The 25,688-nt window shown below is 35.3% G+C and overlaps 1 protein-coding gene across 16 annotated transcripts in view; it reads right to left on the bottom strand.

The window, feature by feature from the left end:
• Positions 1–515: 515 nt before the first annotated feature.
• Positions 516–25,688, bottom strand: part of CCSER2 (coiled-coil serine rich protein 2) — a 224,660-nt gene continuing 199,487 nt past the window's right edge. For 9 of the 16 annotated variants that reach the window (XM_073241105.1, XM_073241104.1, XM_073241103.1 and 6 more), the window contains one exon: positions 516–4,515. In XM_073241105.1, the coding sequence (XP_073097206.1) occupies positions 3,697–4,515 (819 nt within the window). In that variant the 3' untranslated portion in view covers positions 516–3,696. Of the gene's footprint in view, positions 4,516–11,186; positions 11,227–16,893; positions 17,027–25,688 lie in introns of all 16 variants that reach the window. The other 7 variants (XM_073241108.1, XM_037002672.2, XM_073241107.1 and 4 more) reach the window with 4 other exon arrangements.

The raw sequence follows: 25,688 nt of genomic DNA, 5'->3' as shown, positions 1-25,688 counted from the left end.
ATCTTTAATTAATAGCATAGGTGTAGGTCGGCACCTATCATCATAATCCAAATGTATTTTTTCAAATTGCTGCAGAAGAAATATTGAAGGGAGGTGTGAAAAGAAAATGAGAAAATATAATTCAAGCATCAGAATTTAAAAAAGTAACAAGGCTATCATCTCTAAGGAAAAACATCAGTTATTTGTATTATAACTATAATTCATTTTCAAATTTGTGCATAAGCATGCAAACATCCAACTAATTTATAAGCACAAAAACTATTGTGTAGGTTGGAGAATAAACTGAAACTGTGCTGCAGTCTTACTGATCTTCATTGCAAGCTTATTTGGTGATTCCAAACTACATCCAGTACCCTAGAGACCAGGAATCCATCATGAAAACTCCAATCAGAAATGAAAAGTGAACCTCTTTGTATGTAACACCATCTAGGCTACAGGAGTATTTAGAAGTGACAGCTACGGGGGATCATGTTCTCTTTGATGCCAAGTAAAATACTTAAGAGGACAATGAAACATTCAAAGAATTTGGTTCTTTAATGGGAAAAGTGACATGCTGAGGATATAATTCTGGGAAAGGCTGTACTTCAAACAGCAACAATTATAGAGATTCATTTCAACAAAGAAAGCCACACCCAATGAGGCATTTCGATATTTCAGGCACAACTCCAAGCAATTAAGCTCATTTAAAGTGCAAATTTGACATTTTCTTTCATATTCAGAGTTTTACTTGTTAAAGTACTTAGTAAGTTCCCTAATATCTACATAAATACAATGAACAGTAGTCTATATGCCTGAAAATATTGCACAAATTAAAATGAGACTCCAAAAGAAAAATGCTAGAGGGTCTCAGTTATAGGAATTATTCTAAATGATATAACCATATAACCCTTTGTTTAATGCCTTAAAATCATCTGTACCTGTACTGATTAACTCCATAGGCCAAGCTTTCTTAAAGAATTTGATGTGCATCCCATTAAAAGCCAGATGCATAATTCTAAACACTCTATTATAATTTTCTCTTTTACAAATGTGAAACTTAATAAACCTCCATAAAAGTCTCCTCAGGATTTAGGATTCACACACTGCAACCATCTCACCTGAAATCACAAAAACTAAGGAAAAAAGTGATCTGAGTTCCTGTGGAGGAGGATTTGGCACAGAGCCGATTTACAGAAGCACTAAACAGAGATCAAGCCAAATCTGAGAGAGTGAATCTCAGATTATTCAGGCAAACCACATCCTTACCTCATTGCTGACTTAACATTTACTAAGGAGCAGACTATAGTAATAAAAATCTTGCAGTTTTTAAAGAAAACTGCAGGCAAATGCTTTGTTGTTTTGTGCAAGCATCCTAGATTTTTTTTGTTAAATATATTATGCTTCCTAATTATATTGATGAGTCATCCACCAAGATTAAGGCTCAACAAAGGTACAAAGAAGTTGAACTGATGGATTAATATTTCTGCAAATTCATCAGGGAGAAAAAATAGAGCAGGAAAAAGATTAAACGAATTGCAAAAGTCAACATTTTTATATAATAGACAACATTTCCCTCAGACTCGGGGTTTAAAAATAAAAATTTAAAATTTTCCCTTTAAGGTAAAGGCCTGACTTGTAAATAATGTTTCATAAGAGTCTATACCAACTTCTAAATAAATCAAAACCCAGTAATTCATCAGCATGTTTTACTTTAAGGAAATACAGTGTAATAATATCCCATTTGCAATGCATGAGGATCATTTTCTTTCTCCTTCAAAATGAAAGACCACATGTATCCACTTTTAACTGCAGCTATCCCATCCCTATCCCTGCTTGTTACTATGAACAAGCAAGAGCTTTGCTGAGATATGTCTGATCACTTTATACAAACAGTATCTGTCCTATATGAAAAACTTTGAACTTGGGTAATTCTCCAGCAGAAGTGCTGTCAAATCTGAGTATGATACTAGGTTTCTGTTGCTCACCTGTCATCAAATCCAGGAATGGTTTGTAGACAGGGAATGGCAAATTCACTTAAATGGTTCTCTTGACAGGTAAGGGGACACTGCAACAGAATAGTAGTAAACATCCCTTTTGAAATTTCCACAAAAGCACTTGCTGTTATTTCTCTAAAAAGGATCAATTTCACCAAAGTACACTTTTTAAAAAAGAATCCCTAGAAACTGCAGTGACTAGCTTTTTGGACATAATCCCTTATGATACATTTTTGCTCATATGATCACAAAAAAAATTGACAAAATTGACTTTGTAAAACACTACCTGTCTGAAATACATTAATCCTAATTAAGCAGAAACAGGTGAACAGCCTAAAAATGACATGATTTGGGGGAACAGGAGGCAAATTTGCTGAACCATCTGATGAGTGGCCTCACAGCATGATTAGAGGTTAGAGCCTATGGTCCCTTGGCAGTTCCACAGCTACCTTCCTACAACATTAAAATAAGTAAGCATGTTGCCATTTAAATCTCTTTTAATACCTTTTACTAAAACTGAATTTCCCCACTCCAATTCTATTTTTCTTCCTCATCTACTTTTCAAGAAATTGTCATTCAAGTATATACCAATGTAAAAGGGAAACCTAGAAAACTCAGAAAAACAAAACTATTATGAATTCCAGATTTCTCAGATAGTCTTACTTAAATCTGTCATTATTCTCAAAATATTTTAACTTGTTTTCCTATAGAAAATAATTTTAAATCCCTATGTATGAGATATTCATATCTCATCAAAGTTTTATGCAAACATTTTAAATCCATTATTCCTGTCTCAGGATATTAGCAGAAAGTCAATAAATATAAATAATACAATAAGACTTCATTTTAAATATATGCTGTGAAACCTTAAAATAGGTATAATGGATCCATAAGCCTATAGGGTTCAAAATTGAATTACCAGCAAAACTCTAGCACCAACATATGTTACAAATGAATACATCTTTAGGTACAGGTTTCAAGATGTTATCTCAAGCTTTTCAAATTTTGTCCAGTAGCAAAAACAAACACAAACGGTGTGTGTGTGTGTGTATGTGTGTGTAGAGAACAAGATGCTAAAACAACTTATAATTGGTTTCATATAATGAAACATTTTTAGTCTGGGGGATTTGTCTGATAAATGTTGATGCTGATTCTAACAAGGGAAAATAAAACTTACATAGATTTCCCACTAAAAGCCTGACCTCCTTTATTCATCACAGAGCTTTTGCATAGACCTTTTAAATATACAAATCATTGGCCATAACTCTGCTTACAGACTACCATCTTCCATTATCGCCACATCTTCAGTTAAACCAGTAACCATACTCACAGGAGAAACAAGAGGAAACGGGTGAGGCTCTGGGACCACAATTAGCACAGACCTTAAAAGGACTAATTCAGGAAAGCACGTTTCTAGCCTGCTAAGTGATTATGAATTTTCTGATGTGCAGAGGGATGGATAACATGATTGGAGCCTTTTGCAGGCCTCTGAGATGGGTAAGCAAACTTTTGTGTTTACCTGAGACAAATATGCTCAAATGCTAAGCACTTCAACCAGGATACAAAATGGAAGGAAGAGCCAAACTAGCAAAAGCTTCCAGCATTTTAATTTTAGGATTTGCAAGCTTTCAATGGAACCTCCATCATGGTAGCAAACTGCATGTAAAGCTATTACATAACATTGTTTTTTAAAAAAGCAAATTGGCAGGCAATGGCTATGTACTTAATGTATTTTTGGTTTAGGAAGACGGGAATATCGATTAGAGGCCAAACAATCTCCAGAATTCAAATTGCCATTCAAATTCTGCATGGTTTCTCTTCTTCTTGTTAATGGTCTTGGGATGCCTGTCTTGGCCTGGAAGTTTTGAGGCTCTGGGTGGGGACTGCTTATTTGTTTTTGTTTGAAAGAGCCAGAAGGGGGACGGAGCTTAGACACTTTCAGATTTGGATTATTTGCAAGATTTGTTTGACTAGATGTTGGCTGAAGTTTTGCTGAAGTACATGGTGTGATTATTCGTGACTTCTTACAAGTGGGAGTCCTACTTGAAGATGATTCTGAAACTGAAGGAGGTATCAAAGAATTTGAGATGGAAGGCTTAAAAAGCTGCAAGGACTTGGGTTGAGACGTTTGGTCCGCCAGTGAAGACTGACTTCTTCCAACTCTCTTAGCCTGGTCTACTGTACTTGACTGGGGAAGTGTCTGAAGAGAAGTAGGTACAAATTGCAGGTCACTAATTTGATTATTTGCCAAATGATAAGGCTCTTGAGCATTCATGGTCATGTTCAAGTCTGCTTCAGAAGGTGTACTTTTAGCCACATCCTTAGTGAAAGGCGGGCTTGATGAAAAAGGCCGGTCTTCCAGACCACAGTTGCTTTCTTGCTGCAAGCCGTGTGTAAAGCTTTCATCCAGATGTGCAACATTCTGATGTCTGTCCTGGATTGTGCATTCACTGTGGGCCTCGATATGTTGCGGCTTTATTAGTTTTCCCTGGGCGTGCTCTGTGGGTCTGGGAAGGCTGCTGGAAGGCTGTAGTACTTGAGGCTATTAAAATTAAAAACAACATTAGCAACAATTCATTTTAGAAGTGTCACCCAGAATTAATATAAGTTCCAATTAGGCTGTCTTGGTAATTATTATTTTTTAATATGAGAAGCATGTGGGCTTTTTTTTTAATTAAAAAATAAATTGCAAATGTTCAAGTGAATTCATGAGGAACATGAAAGTGATAATGCAAAAAAAAAAAATGATACAGGCAATAAACACTAAACAAGATCCAAAGTCAAACAGGAAAAGAAAAATCTTAAAGTACTGATATATCATAGAAAAAAGATTCCTGCCTTAGTTAATTCATTAAGTATTTAAGTATTTAAAACCTTATATATAGAAAGCTTGAAAAAATGGTATCTATGGCACTTTGGTTTAACCTGTAAAAAGCATTCAGATAGTAATTGTGACCTTCAAAATATTACCCATCTTAAGTTTATTTTTTTAATAGAAAACTATATACCACTTTATCATACCTGATCAGAGAACGCATTAATTTGAGTGTCAGGGTGTTATATCTCTATCGAGAATTAAAACTGTTATAAGCTAAACAAGATTTAGAATGATTTTATTCTCAATTAATGTAAAATTCTAATTACTTAAATAAAAATAGGTTGATATACTTAGCTAATGCTAATCTACCTTTAAAATCCTTGTTGAAAAGTTTTAGAACAACATGTTTTCACAGCTTGTTCTGCTTAACTGCCATATAAGGGATCAACTAAAGTTCTGTTATGGCTGGTACGTATAAAACAGTTATTTACCCTGCCCCAAGAGTGAGTACCCATTCAACAAAATTAAAAATAAATTGCTTTCTGAATGATGGTTGAGAGTAAAACAAATTCGAAATTGCCAGTAACTTAAACTCTAGCTCAGAAGCCTATAATAGCAAAGTTCTTAAGGCCAATGTGCTTCACAAACACTCTCTGGAGCTCTGTGTTTACATTCTAAATAAATCAGAGGAAACATGCAACTTTCATTCCTTTGGGCATTCAGTAAAGAAATATGAATTTCAGTTATCCTTTAATGGCCCAAATAAAGCATATGGGGCAGAGCCTATTGGTCATGTCCTGACACTGGGGTGGTTCCTATAAATGTATTCACACACACACGCCACACCCCCCACATAGTTTTTCTTAACGTGAGCTAAAAATGTCAAAACATTTGGCAAAGTGCTTTGAAACATCAACATCAAAGGACCATTTTTTTACTGAGAACTTTTTTTTTTACAACGCTAACCCACAAACAAACCTACACAGGAGCTCTAATCCCTCCAAAAGAAGGGATGAATCTATTTATATTGCATCATGTGTGTTTTGCCACTTTTTTCACCTCCTCGACCAGCACTGGATGATGGGTGCCAGGTCAACAGTCAGGGATTAAATTATGGCAGGGTTACAGTGAATGAGAACAAAATTCACTGACTTAAGGAGGGATGGTTGGCCATGACAGTATAAGGCTGACTTGTGACTGAAAAATGTAATAAAATGAAGACAATGACTGCTCAAAATTAATCCATACAGGATATGCTAAACTGTTATTTTAGAATGTTTAAAACAAATAAGCCATCTCAGTTGTTGCTTGAAGCTAAATGTCTTAGACTTTAAAGTCATTGGGCATTTTCAAAATATATCACCATAGAGATGAATAAACTCCTTCAAAGAAGGATACTAAAATCACCACATAATGAATTCAAGACTCTCCCTTGAGTTCCCTAAAAAAAATGCCATGCCAAAGTGATCATACACTTTAGATAGATTAGTAAAAATACAGAGCTGGTTCACATTAAGCAAACCAAAATCTACCAAAGGAAAAAAAGCAACCATAGAGGAGACAGTGTCAAATGGCTGACTGAATGGGATTTGTTTTCCCTTTTCACCTCTTTATTGTCAAAAACAATATTCTAGTCTTGAGTTAAAAATCTTAAAGCAACTCAAGACCTATTAAAATATCAGTGACAATTTCATATTAAAAAAGGCCTTGCAGACAAGTAGTGATTCTATAGCATCTTACTATGCTGATGGACAGTGACTGTAATGGGGTGTGTGGTGGGGACTTGATAATGGGGAGAGTCTAGTAACCATAATGTTGCTCATGGAATTGTACATGACATCAAAATTTTTAAAAAAGGGCCTTATTATAATGTCTTCTCAGTAAGAAAAAAAAGGTATAAACATGTGCTATCAGCTCAAAGCATAAAAATCAGTGACTTTCTAATTAAGATAAAGTAACAAACTAATTAATAAGATAACCAAACGTCCAGAAAAGGGGCACTGTAAACAGCAGACAAATTATCCATTTGCATGGTTCTGATTATTGCAGAACACAGGGAATAAGTTCCAAGACCCCCAGTGGATGCCTGAAACTACGGACGGTACTAAATCCTGTGTATACTATGCTTTTTATTATACAAACACACTTATGATAAAGTTCAATTTATAAATTAGGCACAGCAAGAGATTAACAATAATAATAAAATAGAAGAACTATAACAATATACTGTAATAAAGGTTATGTGAATGTGGTCTCTCAAAATCTTACTGTACTGTATTCATCCTCCTTGTGATGATGTGAGGTAATGTCTACATGATGACATGAAGTGCGGTGAATTGTGATACAGCATTAGGCTACTACCAGCCTTCTGACGACAGATCAGGAAGCTCACTGCTTCCAGATTGTGGTTGACTGCAGTGAAGTGAAACTGCAGATAAGGGGGTACACAACCATACTTGTATTACCCAACTGACCACTGCTTATCAGAGAGCTAGATGCAAATATAGCAGACATTCAGAAAGATGTGCTCCTTGTATTAAATGCTATAAAGGTCCATATGAAATATTATAGAATCAGAAATAATCAGGCTTTTAAGAACAAAATATTGAGTCTTAACTAAGCTAGGATGAACAATTAAAAATGTCTAAATTACCACTTAATTACATTAAATCAGTGGTTCCTAGATGCTGAATAATGTTGATTTTACATTTTTATTAGAAGTTTATTTTAAAACAAGTTTGGAAGTCAATTCTAATACCATAAGGAAAAAGTCTCTTGAACAAGATTAAGAAATGACTATAGCAAGGACCAAGGAAATGACTTGCTCCTGATATACAGAAGATTGTCTAAAACTGGTTCCCCACTAACTACTGGATTATCATTAATTAACTGCTACAAGCTGATCAACAAGCTGCCTGTTAACCTCTAACAAGCAAAGCAGAGATGTGCTGCCATAGGTCACTGCTTGTAGTTTAATTTCCCCTAATTCTGAACACTCAACTGGATTAATATAAAGGCAAAATGTTAATAATTCATCTTCCCCACATTCATTATTGCTTCTATAATCTCAGATATCTTTAGAATAAATTCTATCAAGGAAAAACCCCATGTTTTCATGGACAGTTAAGACCAACAGAAAGGAACATCAAAGACCATTTATTTTTTAAATGTCTACAATGTATCATGCATCCTACTAGGTGTAGGAAAATATGGAGCTGAACACAATGCTGTTCTTGTGGATGAGAGACCTAGGAAGTGAGACAGTCAGGTAAACAAACGATAAGATCATGTCTCAAGCATAACATATGGGAACAAAAAGAAAAAAATATGCCTAATTGGAGAAGTCATGGAAGGCATCCAAGACTCACAAACATCTGAACTGAGTTTTAAGATGAGCAGGAGTTTGCCAAGTAGACAAGAAGGGAAGAGCATTCAGGGTAGAGGGCCAGTGGATATTAAAGACAGAGGCAAAAAAAGAACATGGTGTGTTCCAATAACTTCAAATTGATAAGATTAAATTTGGAGAGCACAGTGATGGTGGGAAAGTGAAGACAAGGGCCAGCTCATGAAGAAATGCATGTCAGGCTAAGTAGTTCTGACTTTTGTGCAATTGATTACAGCAGACATGATACATTTTAAGCAGAGGAATCATAAGAGCCAACATGTATTTTAGAATGTCACTCTGGTGCAATCAGTGAAGAACATAATTGAAGGCGATGAAATTCTAAAAACAGCCAGGTAATAGGCTATTGCTAACAGCCCTGGTGATGTGAATTATAAGGGTCTAAAATTAGGATACTGACAGAAAAAAACAGGAAAGGATTGAAAGAGATTTTGAAGGTGGGACAGGAAGTGGCTGAGGAATTTAAGATGAGGTTCAGGTTTCTTGTTCAAGATGCATAATGAAGTATTTACCCTCTTTCAAAAATAGGCCTCCCTGGAAGGTGTTTACCAGTCCATTCATTTCATAGCCTCAGAGGGCAAAAGGAATTCCCCACTACTGAGCGACTTCAGGAAACTCCCTGTAGTCACACGTAAGTAGAGCTTCTGTACTCCATCCTTGTAACTTGTAGAAGGGTTGGTTACTGAAGCTTCAAAGAGCTAAGTACTTCAAACTGGACTCGGCAACTTTGAAGTGTTACTTTAGTTAGATACATACACTTTAGCATGAAGTCAGATGCAATAATTACAGGCATCAAGCTCAAGACTGCCAGCAACAAGCACTGCTGGGTAATTGTCCAAGGGATTGGGAGGCATCTTCAATGACAATCTTCAATGTCTCTTTTGGACTGCTTACTAAGATAACCAGAGACTATGAGCTCTTTACAGGCATGTACCATGCCTTATTAATATTTTGCTGTTGCTGCAGTTGTATTTGGCACACAGAGTCATTAGATTAAATATATATTTGCAAGATAAATAAATGAATATTAGTGATACACTCTAGAATTGCTTCTTTGGTAATAAATATCAGAACGATACTTGCCTAATACATCAAGGAAATAGCACTAATAATCAAAAACAAGTTTAAAGAAAACACTGAGGAAAAAGAAACCTTAGAAAAAAATGTTTTCTCTAAATAAGCTTGGAGTTAGCTTAATGATTCATGTTTAAAAGATTAGCAAGCAAGATTAAATACATACTAATTCGAATGCAGCATCTCCCGTAATGACCTACTAGCTAAGCCACAAGTGTTTCTGAAGACTAGACATTCTGGATGAAATGAGTTGGGGAAACTGTCTAACAAGCATCCAGCTAGTTTCCATTTCTAATTATGGCAATTAAATATGATTATACATGCAAAAAAACACTTAGCAGAGGACCTCCTAGCACATCAAAGATACTCAAAAAATGCCACCTAAGATTATTAAAATGTATAAGAATGATTAATTTGAGCCATGGCCCTTTTGTAACTGAGTCTTGAAAAAGGCAAGTTCCATAGCAGTATAATCATCATCATCATCTAGTTACTATGGAATAAGAAGTTTCTAGGCTTCAAATACATATTTCAATAATGCCAGTCATATCTAAGTGTTTCAAATCCATAGCAGGCATATCTGATATAACACAGTTTATATAATCATATAAACATGTATAAGTCTCCTTAAATGCCTTCCTGGAGATAAACCAGAGCTAGGACATGAAAAGCACTTTAAAGTTTAGAAATAATTTACATATGGTTATATAGAGTTGCTGATACAACAAAGTACTGAATCGCTTAGCTTTTGGAGTAAGGCTGATCTGGGTTTGAGTCCTGACTACTGCTTACTATCAGTGAAATATTGGGTAAATTTTCTTACTACTCTGATATGCAATTTTATAATTTATAAAGTTAGGATAATAACAGTATACTTCGTTATTGTGAATAATAAGTGATAATGTACAAAGTGCTTAGTATAATGCCTAATTATTTGAGGAATTACAAATTCTTCATTATAAATATTTGAGGAATATTATACTCTGGGTTTCCCTTCTTTCCAAGGATAGATAGCAAACTCTTAAGTTTGCTTGTATGATCCTTAATTACCACAAGATGCTAAGAGGAAGGTACTACCTTCTTCTGTAAATGAATAAACTGTGCTCACAAGAAGTTATTAATGTCCAATCACACACTACACCAAATGGCAAAGCCAGAATTTGAACCAACAGAGAATTCAAATTTCAACACTAAAACATTATTATTATGTGCTATTTGGGTAATTACAATGAGTTCCCAGACTTTCAGAATCTGTAATATGGAAGGACGACTATTTTAAAAACTCAATAGGTGGATTCAATGCCCACATTTAGGTACTAATTTTCCTGGATAATGCCATTTCTTAGCTGATCTATCCTACGCAGGATAACTCTCAGACACCAAACTTAAGCCACATTGTGGAAAAAGTATTTCTGGGAAAAAGTGTTTCCAAGTGACCTACTGGAGGAAATTCATTGAGCACAAGAAAAGTCAAATTAGGACTCATCACTGAGAAAAACTATGCACCTTTACTCTTTCATATCACCTCAGATTTCTAGCATGAGCATAAGAAAAAATTTCATTATCAGTTTCAGTAAACATTTTTGTTTTAGAGTCATCAACAATAAAATGGCAGCTAGAAATATCAAGTCCTGATGCAGAAAAATATGTCAAAGTGTGTATGATAGAAAGCAGAAAATGCTCTAATATGCTTATTGCATAACAGATATAGGAATTACCTCAAGTTATTTTCTTGGTACATACAAGTTTATTATTAAATACATTTTAAAGTCTAAAAGAAGATGGAAATGGAGCCATCTGTGACATGCCTGTAATTTCATGCAGGCTCTGACATGCATCATGCAAACTGGAAAAAAAACAAAAACAAAAAAATGGTTATGAGGAAGGTGGTAGGAAAAAATCTGAAATTGTACTGTACCATGCTTTGTCAGAGAAGTAATGGACTAACTTCTCAACTCCTTGCCAATGGCATAATGGGAAAGCAGAGACAAGATAAAGACAGGACAATGGTGTCAGAGACCACACATAACACCAAGGAATTGCCATGACTGGGTGTAGTAGCCAATACTATTTGCTATGCTTCTGTTGTGTTTTTCTAGGCATTATTATTTTATTTAATATATTTGTGTAAAATAAAACAAATTTTAATAGACTTAAACTTTCTTATTGACGTGGTTTCCTAGTTAGTATAAATATTTATATCCATACATATAACAGTGTATGTAAAACTTCTCACACTTAAAAGGAAATCAAAGAATCTTACCAAATAAAATGCTGAAAGGAATTTTGACACAATTTAATAATCATACCTCAAAGATCTAGAAAAGCTTAGCCACATGTAATCCCTCATGAAAGTAGAAATTACTTTTTTAAATAATTTCAGAGTCCTGTACATTTTAAACTAAATACAACTCAATATTTGTTAGTTTACTTTTATTACTGCTGCTGCATTAAAGACCAATAGAAGTACAATTCGATTTTCATGTATGTCCTAAATATATTCTAAGTTATAAGCAAGGCTCCAGGTCACTTAGATATGTAAGACATGACTGGGTTCCTAGCACAACTAGTTTCAAAGAATTGTACTCTGTAATTCACATGAATTCAATTACTGTTTCCAAGATTTGTTGGGACCCAGGAATGCTCGTATTCCTCTAGATTTCAGAGAAGTTAGAGAAGATACCTGACTGAGAAATATAAATTATATATAAACAAATTCTAAAATAAAGAGTTCAACAGCTTTTCTAAGTGGATCAGTTAAATGCTTTTTAAGAACTATCAAACAGACTAATAGTGACTTAAGTAATGAAGCATTTGCTATAGTCACAGTAAGTGTGAGATGCTTAATTTTCATGGGTCTATATCTATGAGACAGAATTCATTACCATTTACCTCTGGGATGCACAGTAGTTCAGAAAACAAAATTAAATAGCATCATAATAGTGTAATTCCAGTGGTGTGACCAATATGCATGGTGTATTTATCCAGAATAGGATACTACGGGCACTACGGTACAACAAACTTGGCTAACAACACAACCCCACAATCTGTTGTTACAATAAGTCTTACACAGGAAACAGTAATTGCTGTGTTTCTCATAATTGCAAGGTGTTGAGAGAGAAACTAACCCAAGCCTAGGTTTATGAGATGGCTGTCTGGACCATAAGTTTGATGCACATTTCTTGTCAATTAACCAATGACTATACTAAACAGTATTTGAAATTAGCTGCAAAAAAATGTGTCATATTCTATTTTCACCACACTTCAAATAGCTTACTGTAAAATAGAATTGTTCCATTTTTACTGTTGCTTTAGTTTCCATTTCACTGAAAAATATTTTATTTTTGTGAAAAGTCACTCCCATAGCTAATTTTGCATTAAAGCACTAAAGCTATCCTTACATATAAAATTGATTTCAGTCACATGGTAAAGCCAATCATATTGAGCCACGTTAATGTATATCTCACGAGCACATCTGACAGTTCAACAATACACAACAAGCATCTCTAGAATGTACACACCTTTGGATTTAAAGTAACATCCTTTTAGGAATCTATCTATGTAAAGAGAGATACTGACACTGATCCACAAAGAATAATAAATTGAATTCCAATAGAATCTCTATTAACAGGGAAAAACAGAAACAACACCACTGCCAACAACAGGAAAAGATTATGCAGAGTATATCCACATAATAATATATTAACATGCAGCCATTAACATGTTTAAGAAATATTTTCTAAATGAAAAATGTTCATGTATGTGAAATAAATGTTCACTATGTAAAAAAGGCAAAACAAAAAATTGAGATAAACATATGAGTGTCATATGTCCTAAGAAAAAGTAATATTTCATGAATCTTTTATCTGAATTTGTGTTGGGTTGTAAATACAGTTTCATTCACTAAATACACATTGGGTTGTGATATAAGATGAATTTATAAGTGTCACTTGTCAAAAAGGTTTATGAAACTCCCCTGAAGGTTAAAAGAGGAGGAGGAGAGTTTATGACAATATAATTGTCGTCCTTAATTTAATTCTGGTGAATATACATTAGTTATTATTGGAATATAAATTTAGAAATCAGGAAACACTACATCAAGAAACTGCAAGATTATTAAAACATATGTAGATGCATTTACGGTATTTTGTTGTTTAAAAGGTTTTTTCCTTTCCATCTAAGTTATTGAACATGTAAAGGTAGTTAAGATTTCTAAATTCTTCCAAGCAATGTGTTAAACAGAAAAATTTAAAGGTCTTTTTAGACATAATAAATGTGTATTATTTCAAAATATACTTTTTGAAAAGTCAAGTATTCCTAAAAGCATATCCCCTGGTAAGAAATGCTATTTGAGATTACCATTAAGGTTATTTCCTTGTCAAAGCAATTACTTTTATTAGATTTTCCTACTATGAGGTAGGTTATTTATCATTTCTAATATTACACAGTTAGAAATTAGAAAGACTAAACCAATGCCAGTTAATTTAGACAGGCTGGAAGGTTTTGACAATAGAAGATCTCTATACATCTCTATACATCTGTAGGTATTTTCTGCTAACCAAGAGAAAAATCTACTTTGAAACTGGAAGATAAGCATCTTTAAGTTCAGAGTAATAATATACTTGAGGAAAAAAAAAAACCTGAGGAAAAAAAAATACTTAGAGACTTTAAAGATTTTCCTTTTACCTCCATTTATCTAGAGTTATTCTTAAATTCAGCAAGAATATCTTTGGCTAGAGTAGGCTTCTGGAGTGACCAGGGCTAAATATATACCATAAACATTAATATATACCACATATATATGGTATAAATATATACCATAAACATTATTTCTCTCTCTCCATATCCAGACAATCTCTTTACAGTGGAAAGTCTACTATTCTTATGAATTAAAAGAAAGCAACCCAAAACCAAAACCATATTGCCCTCACTGAAGAATAACAGTTAAGCCTACCTGGCTTGTGCACTTAGAAGAAAAGGCAGTAGTTCACTTAAGGGTATCAAAAAGAACTTATTAATGAAACACATTACAATGACGAACTCTCTTGACTATCTACCATCACATACAGAATTAACCTCTCTGAAAATCAGCACTAAGAATCACATATTGATTAAAGTGGCACAAATATTATTTCACTGTGTAAATGTAAAAAATGTAAAACATAATTTTTATAATAAACTGCTTTATATTTTATTAAATTAATTATTACAGTAAACTGCTTCAGTTCTTCTCAGGATAAATGAAAAATAATGTAGTAATTTAGAACATATTTCTCCTTAAAGAAGCCTTTCAAGCTCAGTAAGAATTATCAAGAAGTTATGAACAAGTCCTCTAGTTACCACCTTTCACAAACAGGATCCTACAAGTCTCCATGATCAAGTCCCAGGGCCAGTTCTCCTAGCTGTGAGGACTTACCCAAGAAAAGACTCCAATGTATTTATCATCTAGGTGGCTAACACACCCAAATTTGCAGAACAAAACCTTTCTTCTTGCTAACTGGGAGATGCTGAGTAAGGTTTGATTTACAAAAGCCTGAGAGAGAGACATCTTGATAGTACTGTTGCAGGACAGTGTTGCTTCTTAGTTGCAAAAAAGATAGCTCTGAACTTGAAGAAAAGACGAAGAAGCATTTGAAAATGGTGGGCCAATGACTCAAGAGAGGGACAAGAAAATTCTAAAGCTATATGAACAAGAAAGTGAGAATATACTTTAAAAATAAACATGAAATTATATTTGCAATATGAACTTCAATTCCATAATACATATTACAGCTAGCTGAGGAGGACAATCAGGGAGAAGAATGGTGGAACAAGGATAGGGACTAAAACGGGGAAATAAATTCAAGGTAGGAGTATTAATCTGAGGTATTCTTTCAAATCATGCTGTTTATTGGCTACAAGCCTAAAAATACATTGTCGTTTTGTTAGGAAGGAAAGGATTCGGCTCCGTGTCGCAGGGAAGTCGGATACGGTGAGATGGGAGACCAAAGTCAAGAAAGCAAAGTAAGTTTTAATACACTTTGCATAGAGTAGCAGAGCGGGCCTGCCTCAGATAAAACAGGCAGGCGTGGATACTCATTCTGAGGCTTCTTTTATGTGGTTTTGGCAGGGCAGAGGTCCTTGATTGACAGCTGTCAGATCTCTAGGCTTGTTCTGATTGTTGAAATGGGGACAGGGCTGTGCTGTTCCGTGCTTCTAAATGTTGCTTATCTGGGGGGACCCTGGACATTTCCTGAGTCACTCTTGGACCCTGTGGCTTCATCTGATTAACTCTGAGTCATTTCTGGCTTTCTGGTTCTAATTGGTCAACTCCTCAGTCATCTTTGGGGTACCCTTTCTCCTTTTCATCTCACTCATTTCTGTCTTTCTGCCTAACAATTTGTTATAGCTTCCTTTGATATACCAGATTAATTCACTTGTAATTTGAGTGCAATTCCTTATGTGCTAGGAATCGTTCAGTAGAGGAAAAAACAAAGCAATTTACTTGGAGGCAAGAGAAGTAAAAAGGAGGGTTCCAAAGGCGATAGGATAGGAGATTGAAAGGAGGAGTAGGGGGTAGAGAAATTCTTCTCATTGTTTCCATCAAACAAATTAATTTGTTACTAAATAACTTGATGTAAAAGCCTACACAAACTGTATTTTTCTTAAAAACAAAAAGAGACAAAAGAGGAGAGGTGTAATAGCCAAAAAATAAACTTCAAATCCTGTCTCAAATTCATATTGATAGCTCATAATTTTGCCTAATTCAGTAGATGTGTTTTTTTGTTTGAGCAAATCATGTTTCTTAATTTTAATTGTTTAGAGTTCCTCCCTTTTAGACCTTTGATACTTCACACAAATAAGGACAATTTATGGAAAACTTCATATGAATCACAAATAAGTACAAATTCTTGAAGAAGGCATAAAAGTGATTCCAACTGACAATTATTTTTAACTCTTTTTCATCAATATTAGCTTTTTTGGGGTGACTTTTCAGAAAAGATAAAATATAACCAACTTACCAGGTATAATTAAGTACATAATACAAAATAATAAACACTGTTTTAGAAAGCAGATTTAACATAAATGAAAAAAATTCAAAGTCAACAATTACTAAATCATTAGAAATGTTAGTAAACCATGCATTCAAGAGCCATTTCTTCTGTACTGCAAAGCAGCTAATAAATTACAAAGACATATTAGTGGTTAAAAGAACTTCCCTGAAAAATGATTAAAAACTCTTTTGATTAGGACATATTTAAAGAAATGTGCAATGGTCTAGTAAGCCTGCTCCCTAAACAGTATGCATCTGTCCATTATATTACTACACCGAGTGTATATATTTTTAATGTAACCAGATAAAAAACTTTTTATTCACATATCTCAGTATCATAAATAAATGCATTGAAGACAGATGTACATAGGTAGGTCTAGGGTCACTGACAACAGGTTTAAATAACATTAGAATGAAATTAACTTCAAATAGCTTTCCTAAGGCTCTAAAGAGATGTCTATTCACATGCAGTCAAAGAAGTGTTAATTAACAGAGGAGCGCCCAGAGAGTGCTGGTTTAGCACATGCCTGCAGGTCACTCTGGATGTGGGAGAAGGTGTTGGGGAAGGAGAGGTCATGCAGAAGGGAAATACCATGAATGGGAAGCCAGAGCAGGATAGGAGTGAGAGACACAGACTCACTCTGTCTGCGGTGCGGCGGAACAGTCCGTGGGATCCCCTGGAAGGAGCCCTGCCAAGAAGAGAAGGAGGGAGCAGAATACCCACCCTGTGCAGAGAGAGACGGGGCAGGGAGGTATAGTAAAAAAGGGAACCGACAAATAGAGAAACCAAAGTCATACTTTAAAAAAACATATCAATAGTAGTGTTAAAGAGAAGGCAGATTTCATTTATTTTAAATACAAGCAGTTCAAATTACTAAAAATACATCATAATACAAACCTAGTTATTTTTTATGTATTATAAGAAAAAAAATTTTCCTCTAATATTTATACTTAATACACAAGAAATAATACATTCTTTCTGGTATACATTGTATTTATCATCAAATATCTCTTTTTAAGGTAGCAGCTTCCAGTCTTTTGCAAAAAATGAAAGCATTTTAAAGGGGCAACAGACATTAAGTGTTAGACACACAGAACCTGATCAATTATAAATTAGGCCATCAAAAAATGACCATACAAAAAATGTTTATTTCTTTTTAAATCACAGGTTTTCAAAGGATTAGCAGGTAAAATAAAGATTATTAGCTGAAGATAAAACCAACAGCATTAAAAAGACTTAGGATGTTGTGAGTTCCGTATCAAGAATATTACATATAGGCCATGGTTTATATGTGTATGCTTTTTAATATGAATAATTTGTGGTTTCTTAGCTTTCCATACTTTAATCACAGAATAGCAGAAATGGAATACACCTGAAATGTCATTTACTTTCATTTCCTCACTTTCCAGATAGAACTGGCTGGGTCTTCAAGAAAGAATTAGTTTAATGTCTAACAAGCAGAAACAGATTGACTATCATGTCTCTTCCTAACCTCAACAACTGAAATATACCCACAAATAAAATTACTGAAACACCAACGATATCATCAAGGAGAACTAGCTTGCAAATCATCATCACACCCAGTTTGCAAAGGGAAGCATGCATAGTTTTCAGAACAATTATCTGACATAGAAATGATTAAAGGATTACTAATATAGTTTATTGGTGTTAACAGATTTCATAAATACTGGTCCAAAAAACAATTTTTCCACCTCTGTATCAACATTTCTTCTTGGCTCAGTTCAGTATAATCAGAAATTTATTTAAAAGTAATCCTATATCACTTACTATAAAACAAAAACAAAAAAAGATCCATTTTCTATGTTTATGAAGGGGAAAAAACAGCTCTAAGAAACTAAACAGAATAAAGATCCTACCTTTTCCAACTATTACATATACTTTATCCTTTAATTTAGCCATAGATGTTTATGAATACAGCTTAGAAAATACTTAATAGGCTGATCCCAAGGGGTTTTCCAGTTATGACCTGATACAACTCTATTTTACCGTTTCAGAAATGTTTTGGTTCAAAAGCTTTACAAAAACAAATCCTCAACCAAAAAAGGGTACACTTCTACCTACTGCTCTGGGTAAAGAAATCTTCAAATGGGGATTTTGTACCCAGGGTAAACCACAGCAGACAGATACTCCTCAATGAAATGTTTCTCTGTAGGTTTGTGGAAATAGTACTGATTGGAATTCAGGGGAACTGTATTTTTCCTTGGATTTTCCATAAACCCCATAACTGAGAAAGTCATTGATCTCTGAGTCTGTTTCCTCATTTGTAAGATGCAGGGTTGGAATGTGCTATAGACTGAACATTGTGTCCACCCACAATTTCAAATGTTGAAACTTATTCTCCCAGTGTGATAGTATTTAGAGATGGGGCCTCTGGGAGGTGATTAGGTTTTGAGGGTAGAGTCCCCATGAGTGATAGTAATGTAATGCCCTTGTAAGAGACATGCCTCCCAGAGATTCCTCTTTGCCCCTTCCATCATGTAAGGAGACAGTGAGAAGATGGTTGTCTATGAACTAAGAAGCAGCTCCCCACAAGACATGGAATCTGTGGGTGCCTTGATTCGACCTCCCAGCCTCCAGAACTGTGAGAAAAAAATACACCAAATTTCTCACTTTAGTATTTAAAATTCAGATACTCGCATGCATGTCTTATTCCCATTCCATAGTCATTATTGTCTTTAACTTTACAACTCCATTTATATGGCATTTAAAACAATCTGTATTAAATTATTTATGATAAATCATTAGTTCTTGAAATAATTTAAGTGTAAGTGTATGTCACAATACCTAGAACTTGGCAGGAGTTTTAAAAGGTATTAAATGTCACACCTTCTCTGCCTAACAGTCCCCAGCACACAGCAGATTCTAAAAACTGAATTAAATCAAGTTACTGTGTTCCTAAGAATCTTAAAAAACAAAAGCAATGATACCCATCTTTGCTTTCCCCAAACCAACAAATCACATCCTCTGGGATGGGCCTGAGCATGAGAAGGAAAGAGAAACAACTTTGTGAAATAAGTACATACATGGCTCTCCTGGCTACAGCCAAGGGACAGTCACTTATTAAGCAAACTGAACAGTTGCCATTTGAGTTTGTGCCTAAAAAGGCAAAGGATATTACTCATTTTTATTTCTGCCAGTTGAAACGTCTCCTTCCACTTACCTACCTCCATCTGTCAAAATCCTATCCAGCCTTCCCAGCCTACTTCAAACCATCTCCTACAAGTTTTTCCTGATCCTGCCTAAGTTAAATATGATCACTTTTGTTTATAAACATCTAATATCTTTTGGTGGATACTTAGATAATTTTTCTTCCTCTTCTCATTGCATTGGCTTTAATATTTTTCTTAGTCTCCTATCAAAGAAAAGCACCTGAAAATAATAACTTTCTTACTTTTTTTTGGTATCAACTATAGCTTAAGTGACTTTCACAGAGTAGAAACAACATACTGTGATTAAAATTTAAAAGAAGAGGGACTTCTAGGTCCAGCACAAGATGGAATAGATATAATTCTCCCTTTTCCTCCTATAAAATACAGTTAAAAACCCTGGACATTATATATAATACAAATATATAACTTTGAAGGATACAGCAAAGAAGCAGACCAGCTAGGGACCTTACAATTTGAGGGAAAATATGATAGAGAATTGCCTAATGTATCCCAGAGTTCATAATGGAGAAGCCAGTACCCAGAAATGTCAATGGACACAGACAAAAACAAAAACAAAAAAAGTCTTAAATAAACCTGTACCTGCCAAAGGACCAAGAAAGAAGTAGCACAGGAATACACAAAACTTGTACACAATAACTTGGTAAATGCCATGGGAAACAGTGCAGCCTCAGCACCATTCCCATAAGAAACAGCTTCCACTTTCATCTGGCTCTAATAGTGTCTTACGTAGTTTTCAGAGTATCTATAGGAAATGTTTAAGACACTTGTATTATAAATGGAGGAAAGGAAGAGACTTAAAGGGAGGCAAGGTTTCTATACTTAGTAGACTATGTAAAGTTCTACATATCACATAATACCTAGAGCAACCATAACATTTCTATACAAAGAGATACATTCAAAATACTATACATAAATCAAAATGGGATTCTTAAAGAGATACAAGTTACCCAAGAAAAAGAAAGGAAAATAAAGAAGAAAGGCAACAAAACAAAAAATAAAGTGATAGACTTAAGCCCTAACATATCAGTAATTATATTAAATATAAAAGGGTGTATAGGTACCAATGAAAAGACAGATTGGCTGAGTGGATAAAAAAATCATGACCCCAAAATCTGCAGGGTACAAGAAATTTACTTTATATATAACAATATATGTATTTTAAAGTAAAACAGGACAAAAATATACCATTCTCAAAAATCAAAAGAAAGCAAGAGTGGCTATATTAATATCAGGTAAAGATTCAGAGCAATTACCAGGTCGAGAGAAGGACCTTATATACTGATAAAAGGGTCAATCTACCAAGAAAACATAGTGATCTTACATGTGTTTGCACCAAACTACAGAACTGTACAATACATGAAGCAAAAAATGATAGGACTAAAACGAGTCAACAACTGATAAAACAAGGAGACAATATTATCACCAATGATACAGAAGAATTCAAGGATATCCTCAACAATCAGGATCTATCAACATTTATAGAATGAATACTCCATCTAACAACAGTAAAATCATACTATTCCAAGAGTCTGAACATTTACCAAAACAGGCCATAGTCAAGGCTATAAAAAACCACAACAAATTTAAAAGAATTAAAATTATACAGAATGAAAATCTCCAAACACTTGGATATTGAACAACATAATTCATGGGTCAAATAAGTCTCAACGGGGGGTAAAGAACACACATGTACACTGATTATAAAATAAATAATATCAAAAAATGGAGGATGCAGGAGGAGGATTCAAGATGGCAGCGTGAGAGGTGAGACAGAGAACTCCTCCCAAAACCAAAAATAGTATAAAAATGTGGTTAATTGATACAACTAACCCTAAAATAGCAACAAGAAGGCTGAACCAGACTGCATACAGACCTCATGAACAGAGCAGACCTCACGAAACAGGGTAACGTAAGAAAGCCTTGATCCAGTGGGACCCAAGCCCTTCCCCCACCCCAGCTCACTGGAAGGAGGAAGAAAAATGGAATGGGAAGGTGGTAGAAGCCTAGAATTGCTGAGCACCCAGCCCTGGAGATCTGCTTTGTGAGCAGAAACCTACACTGTGTGGTGCTCTGGACATTGGGAAGATTGAACAGGTGGAGTGCTTGAGAGACTGAGATTATGGCTGTTTCTGGAGGAGGGTATCCACACGCAGCCGCTCTGTGTCAGAGGAAAGGCAGGCGGTATGAGATGCTTCCTAGCAGCGAGAGGGCTGCTGAAGGGATGGGGTTTGCATGGAGCTAGCTGTGTGGGGGAGGGGAGAGGTGGACAAGGTTGTCTGGGTGCGCTCTGCCCAGCTGGTTGGGAACATTGAGGAGCTGCAGGAGCCCCATCCCCTTGGCTGCCTACTCAGCTCCAAGGCACCTCACTGTGACACAAAGCCTGTGGCGCCTTCCTCCTAGCCTGCTGTCATCGGTTTGCAAACCTGCAGTCATGGTGCTGGCGTCAGGCCAGTCAGAGGGAGGCCCTGCCTACAACAGCTAGAGACACAAAGCACAGAGGCTTACACCTGTGTGCTAGGCCCACTGGCTCTGACACTGTAGACAGGCATCGCAGACGGGAATCAGGAAACAGCTCTGTCCTCCCACCAGTGCTGCTCCCCTATGCCCCCAAAGTCACTCTAGGGGCTGAGCAGCTCCAGAGACTGGAGTTTCTGGGCACTAGTGGGCACCACACAGAAATATGAAATGTCAAAAGAACCTGGTTCAGACCAAAATCTCACAAACCTCAGAGAAAGGGTCAAATGAAACTGAACTCACCAATCTGCCTGAAAGACCGTTCAAAATAAAAATTATAAACATGCTTACGGAGGTACAGAAAAATATTCAAGAACTCAGGAAGGAACTTAAGTCGGAGATTCAATCATTAAGAAATTCCATATCTGAAATGAAACATACAATGTAGGGATTTAAAAGGAAATTAGATGTAGTAGAAGAGACAGTAAATGCAATAGAAATTAGAGAAGAATACAACGAAGTTGAGGCACAGAGAGGAAAAAGAATCTCTAAGAACGAAAGAATATTGAGAGAACTGTGTGACGAATCCAAACGGAACAATATTCATATTATAGGGGTACCAGGAGAAGATAAAGAAAAAAGGATAGAAAGTGTTATTGAGGAGGTAATGGCTGAAAATTTCACCAATGTGGGGAAGGAGATAGTCTCTCAAGCCAACGAAGTACACAGATTTCCCAACCCAAGTGACCCAAGGAAGACAATATCAAGACATAATAATTAAAATGGCAAAGGTCAAGGATAAAGACCAACTTTTAAAAGCAGCTGGAGAGAGAAAAAAGATCACATGCAAAGGAAAACCAATCAGGCTATCATCAGATTTCTCAACAGAAACCTTACAGGCCAGAAGGGAGTGCATGATATATTTAATGCAATGAAGCAAAGGGCCTCAAACTACGAATACTCTACCCGGCAAGGTTATCATTTAAATTTGAAGGAGAGATTAAACAAATTTCAGATAAGAAAAGGTTGAGAGAATTTACCTCCCACAAATCACCTCTACAATGCATTTCGGAAGGACTCCTATAGATGGAAGTATTCCTAAGGTTAAATAGATATCGCCTAAGGGATAGACAAAGAGTACAGAATATGATTCATGACATACAAAGAATCGAGGAGGAAGAAAAGGAGGAAAAAAAACCAGAAACTTCACATTGTGCTGTAATAGCACACAAAGTGAGTTAATTTAGACTGTTAGATAGAAGGGAATTACCCTTGAAACTTTGGTAACCACGAATCCAAAGCCTGCAATGGCAATAAGGACATACCTATCAATAATCACCCTAAATGTAAATGTTCTAAATGCACCAATCAAAAGACAGAGTCACTGAATGGATAAAAAACCCATCTATATGCTGCCTACAAGAGACTCACTTCAAACCCAAAGACATACACAGACTGAATGTAAACAGATGGAAAAAGATATTTCATGCAACTAATAGGGAGAAAAAAAGCAGGAGTTGCAGCACTTGTATCAGACAAAATAGACTTCAAAACAAAGAAAGTAACAAGAGACAAAGAAGGACATTACATAATCATAAAGGGGTCAGTCCAACAAGAGGATATAACTATTATAAATATCTATCTATGCACCCACCCAACACTGGATCACCTACATATATGAAACAAATACTAACAGAATTAAAGGGGGAAATAGAATGCAATGCAGTCATTTTAGGAGAGTTCAACACTCTACTCACTCCAAAGGACAGATCAACCAGACAGAAAATAAGTAGAGACAGAGGCACTGAACAACGTATTAGAACAGATGAACCTAACGCACATCTACAAAACACTCCATCAAAAATCAACAGGATACACATTCTCCTCAAGTGCACATGGAACATTATCAAGAATAGATCATATACTAGGCCACAAAAAGATCCTCAGTAAATTCAAAAAGATTGAAATTGTACCAACCCCCTTCTCAGATCACAAAGGTATGAAACTAGAAATAAATTACATACAAAAAATGAAAATGCCCCAAAACACATGAAGGCTTAATAACATGCTCCTATATAATCAATGGATTGATGAATAAAAGCAGAGATCAAGGAATATATGGAGACACATGACAACAATAATGTAACAACGCAAAATCTGTGGGATGCAGCAAAGGCTCTGCTAAAAGGAAAACATATTGCAATACAGGCCTACCTCAAGAAAGAAGAACAATCCCAAATGAACAGTCTAAATGCAAAATTAATGAAACTAGAAAAGGAAGAACAAATGAGGCCCAAAGTCAGTAGAAGGAGGGACATAATAAAGATTAAAGCAGAAATAAAATTGAGAAGAATAAAACAATAGAAAGAATCAATGAAAGCAGGAGCTGGCTCTTCGAGAAAATAAACAATGTATAGATAAACCCCAGCCAGACTTATGAAGAAAAAAAGAGAGTATACACACATAAACAGAATCAGAAATGAGAAAGGAAAAATCACTATGGGCACCACAGAAATACAAAGAATTATGAGAGAATACTATGAAAAATTATATGGTAACAAACTGGATAACCTAGAAGAAATGGACAACTTTCTAGAGAAATACAAACTTCCAAAGCTGACCCAAGAAGAAACAGAAAATCTGAATAGACCAATTACCAGCAAAGAAATTGAATTGGTAATCAAAAAAATATCTTAGAACAAAACTCCTGGACCTCATGGTTTCACTGCTGAATTTTACCAAACATTTACTGAAGATCTAATACCCATCCTCCTTAAAGTTTTCCATAAAGTAGAAGAGGAGGGAATACTCCCAAACTCATTCTACAAGGTCAAGATCACTCTAATACCAAAACCAGGCAAAGACACCACAAAAAAAAAAAAAGAAAATTACAGACCAATATCCCTCATGAACATAGATGCAAAAATACTCAACAAAATATTAGCAAACCAATCACATACCATGATAAAGTGGGACTCATCCCAGGGATGCAAGGATGGTACAATATTTGAAAATCCATCAACATCATCCACTACATCAACAAAAAGGACAAAAACCACATGATCATCTCCACAGACTCAGAAAAAGCATTCAACAAAAGTCAACTTCCATTCATGATAAAAACTCTCAGCAAAATGGGAATGCAGGGCAAGTACCTCAACATAATAAAGGCCATATATGATAAACCCACAGCCAGCATTATACTGAACAGCGAGAAGCTGAAAGCATTTCCTCTGAGATCGGGAACCAGACAGGGATGCCCACTCTCCCCACTGTTATTTAACATAGTACTGGAGGTCCTAGCCACGGCAATCAGACAAAACAAAGAAATACAAGGAATCCAGATTGGTAAAGAAGAAGTTCAACTGTCACTATTTGCAGATGATATGATACTGTACATAAAAAACCCTAAAGACTCCACTCCAAAACTACTAGAACTGATATCGGAATACAGCAAAGTTGCAGGATAAAAAATTAACACACAGAAATATGTAGCTTTCCTATACACTAATAATGAACCAATAGAAAGAGAAATAAGGAAAACAATTCCATTCACCATTGCATCAAAAAGAATAAAATACCTAGGAATAAACCTAACCAAAGAAGTGAAAGACTTATACTCTGAAAACTACAAGTCACTCTTAAGAGAAATTAAAGGGGACACTAATAAATGGAAACTCATCCATGCTCATGGCTAGGAAGAATTAATATTGTCAAAATGGCCATCCTGCCCAAAGCAAT

Source organism: Manis javanica, chromosome 7 (assembly GCF_040802235.1).
Source record: "Manis javanica isolate MJ-LG chromosome 7, MJ_LKY, whole genome shotgun sequence".
NCBI classification, from domain to species: Eukaryota; Metazoa; Chordata; class Mammalia; order Pholidota; family Manidae; genus Manis; species Manis javanica.
Note: the sequence above shows the minus strand (reverse complement) of the source record. Positions and strands in the feature narration are given on the sequence as shown.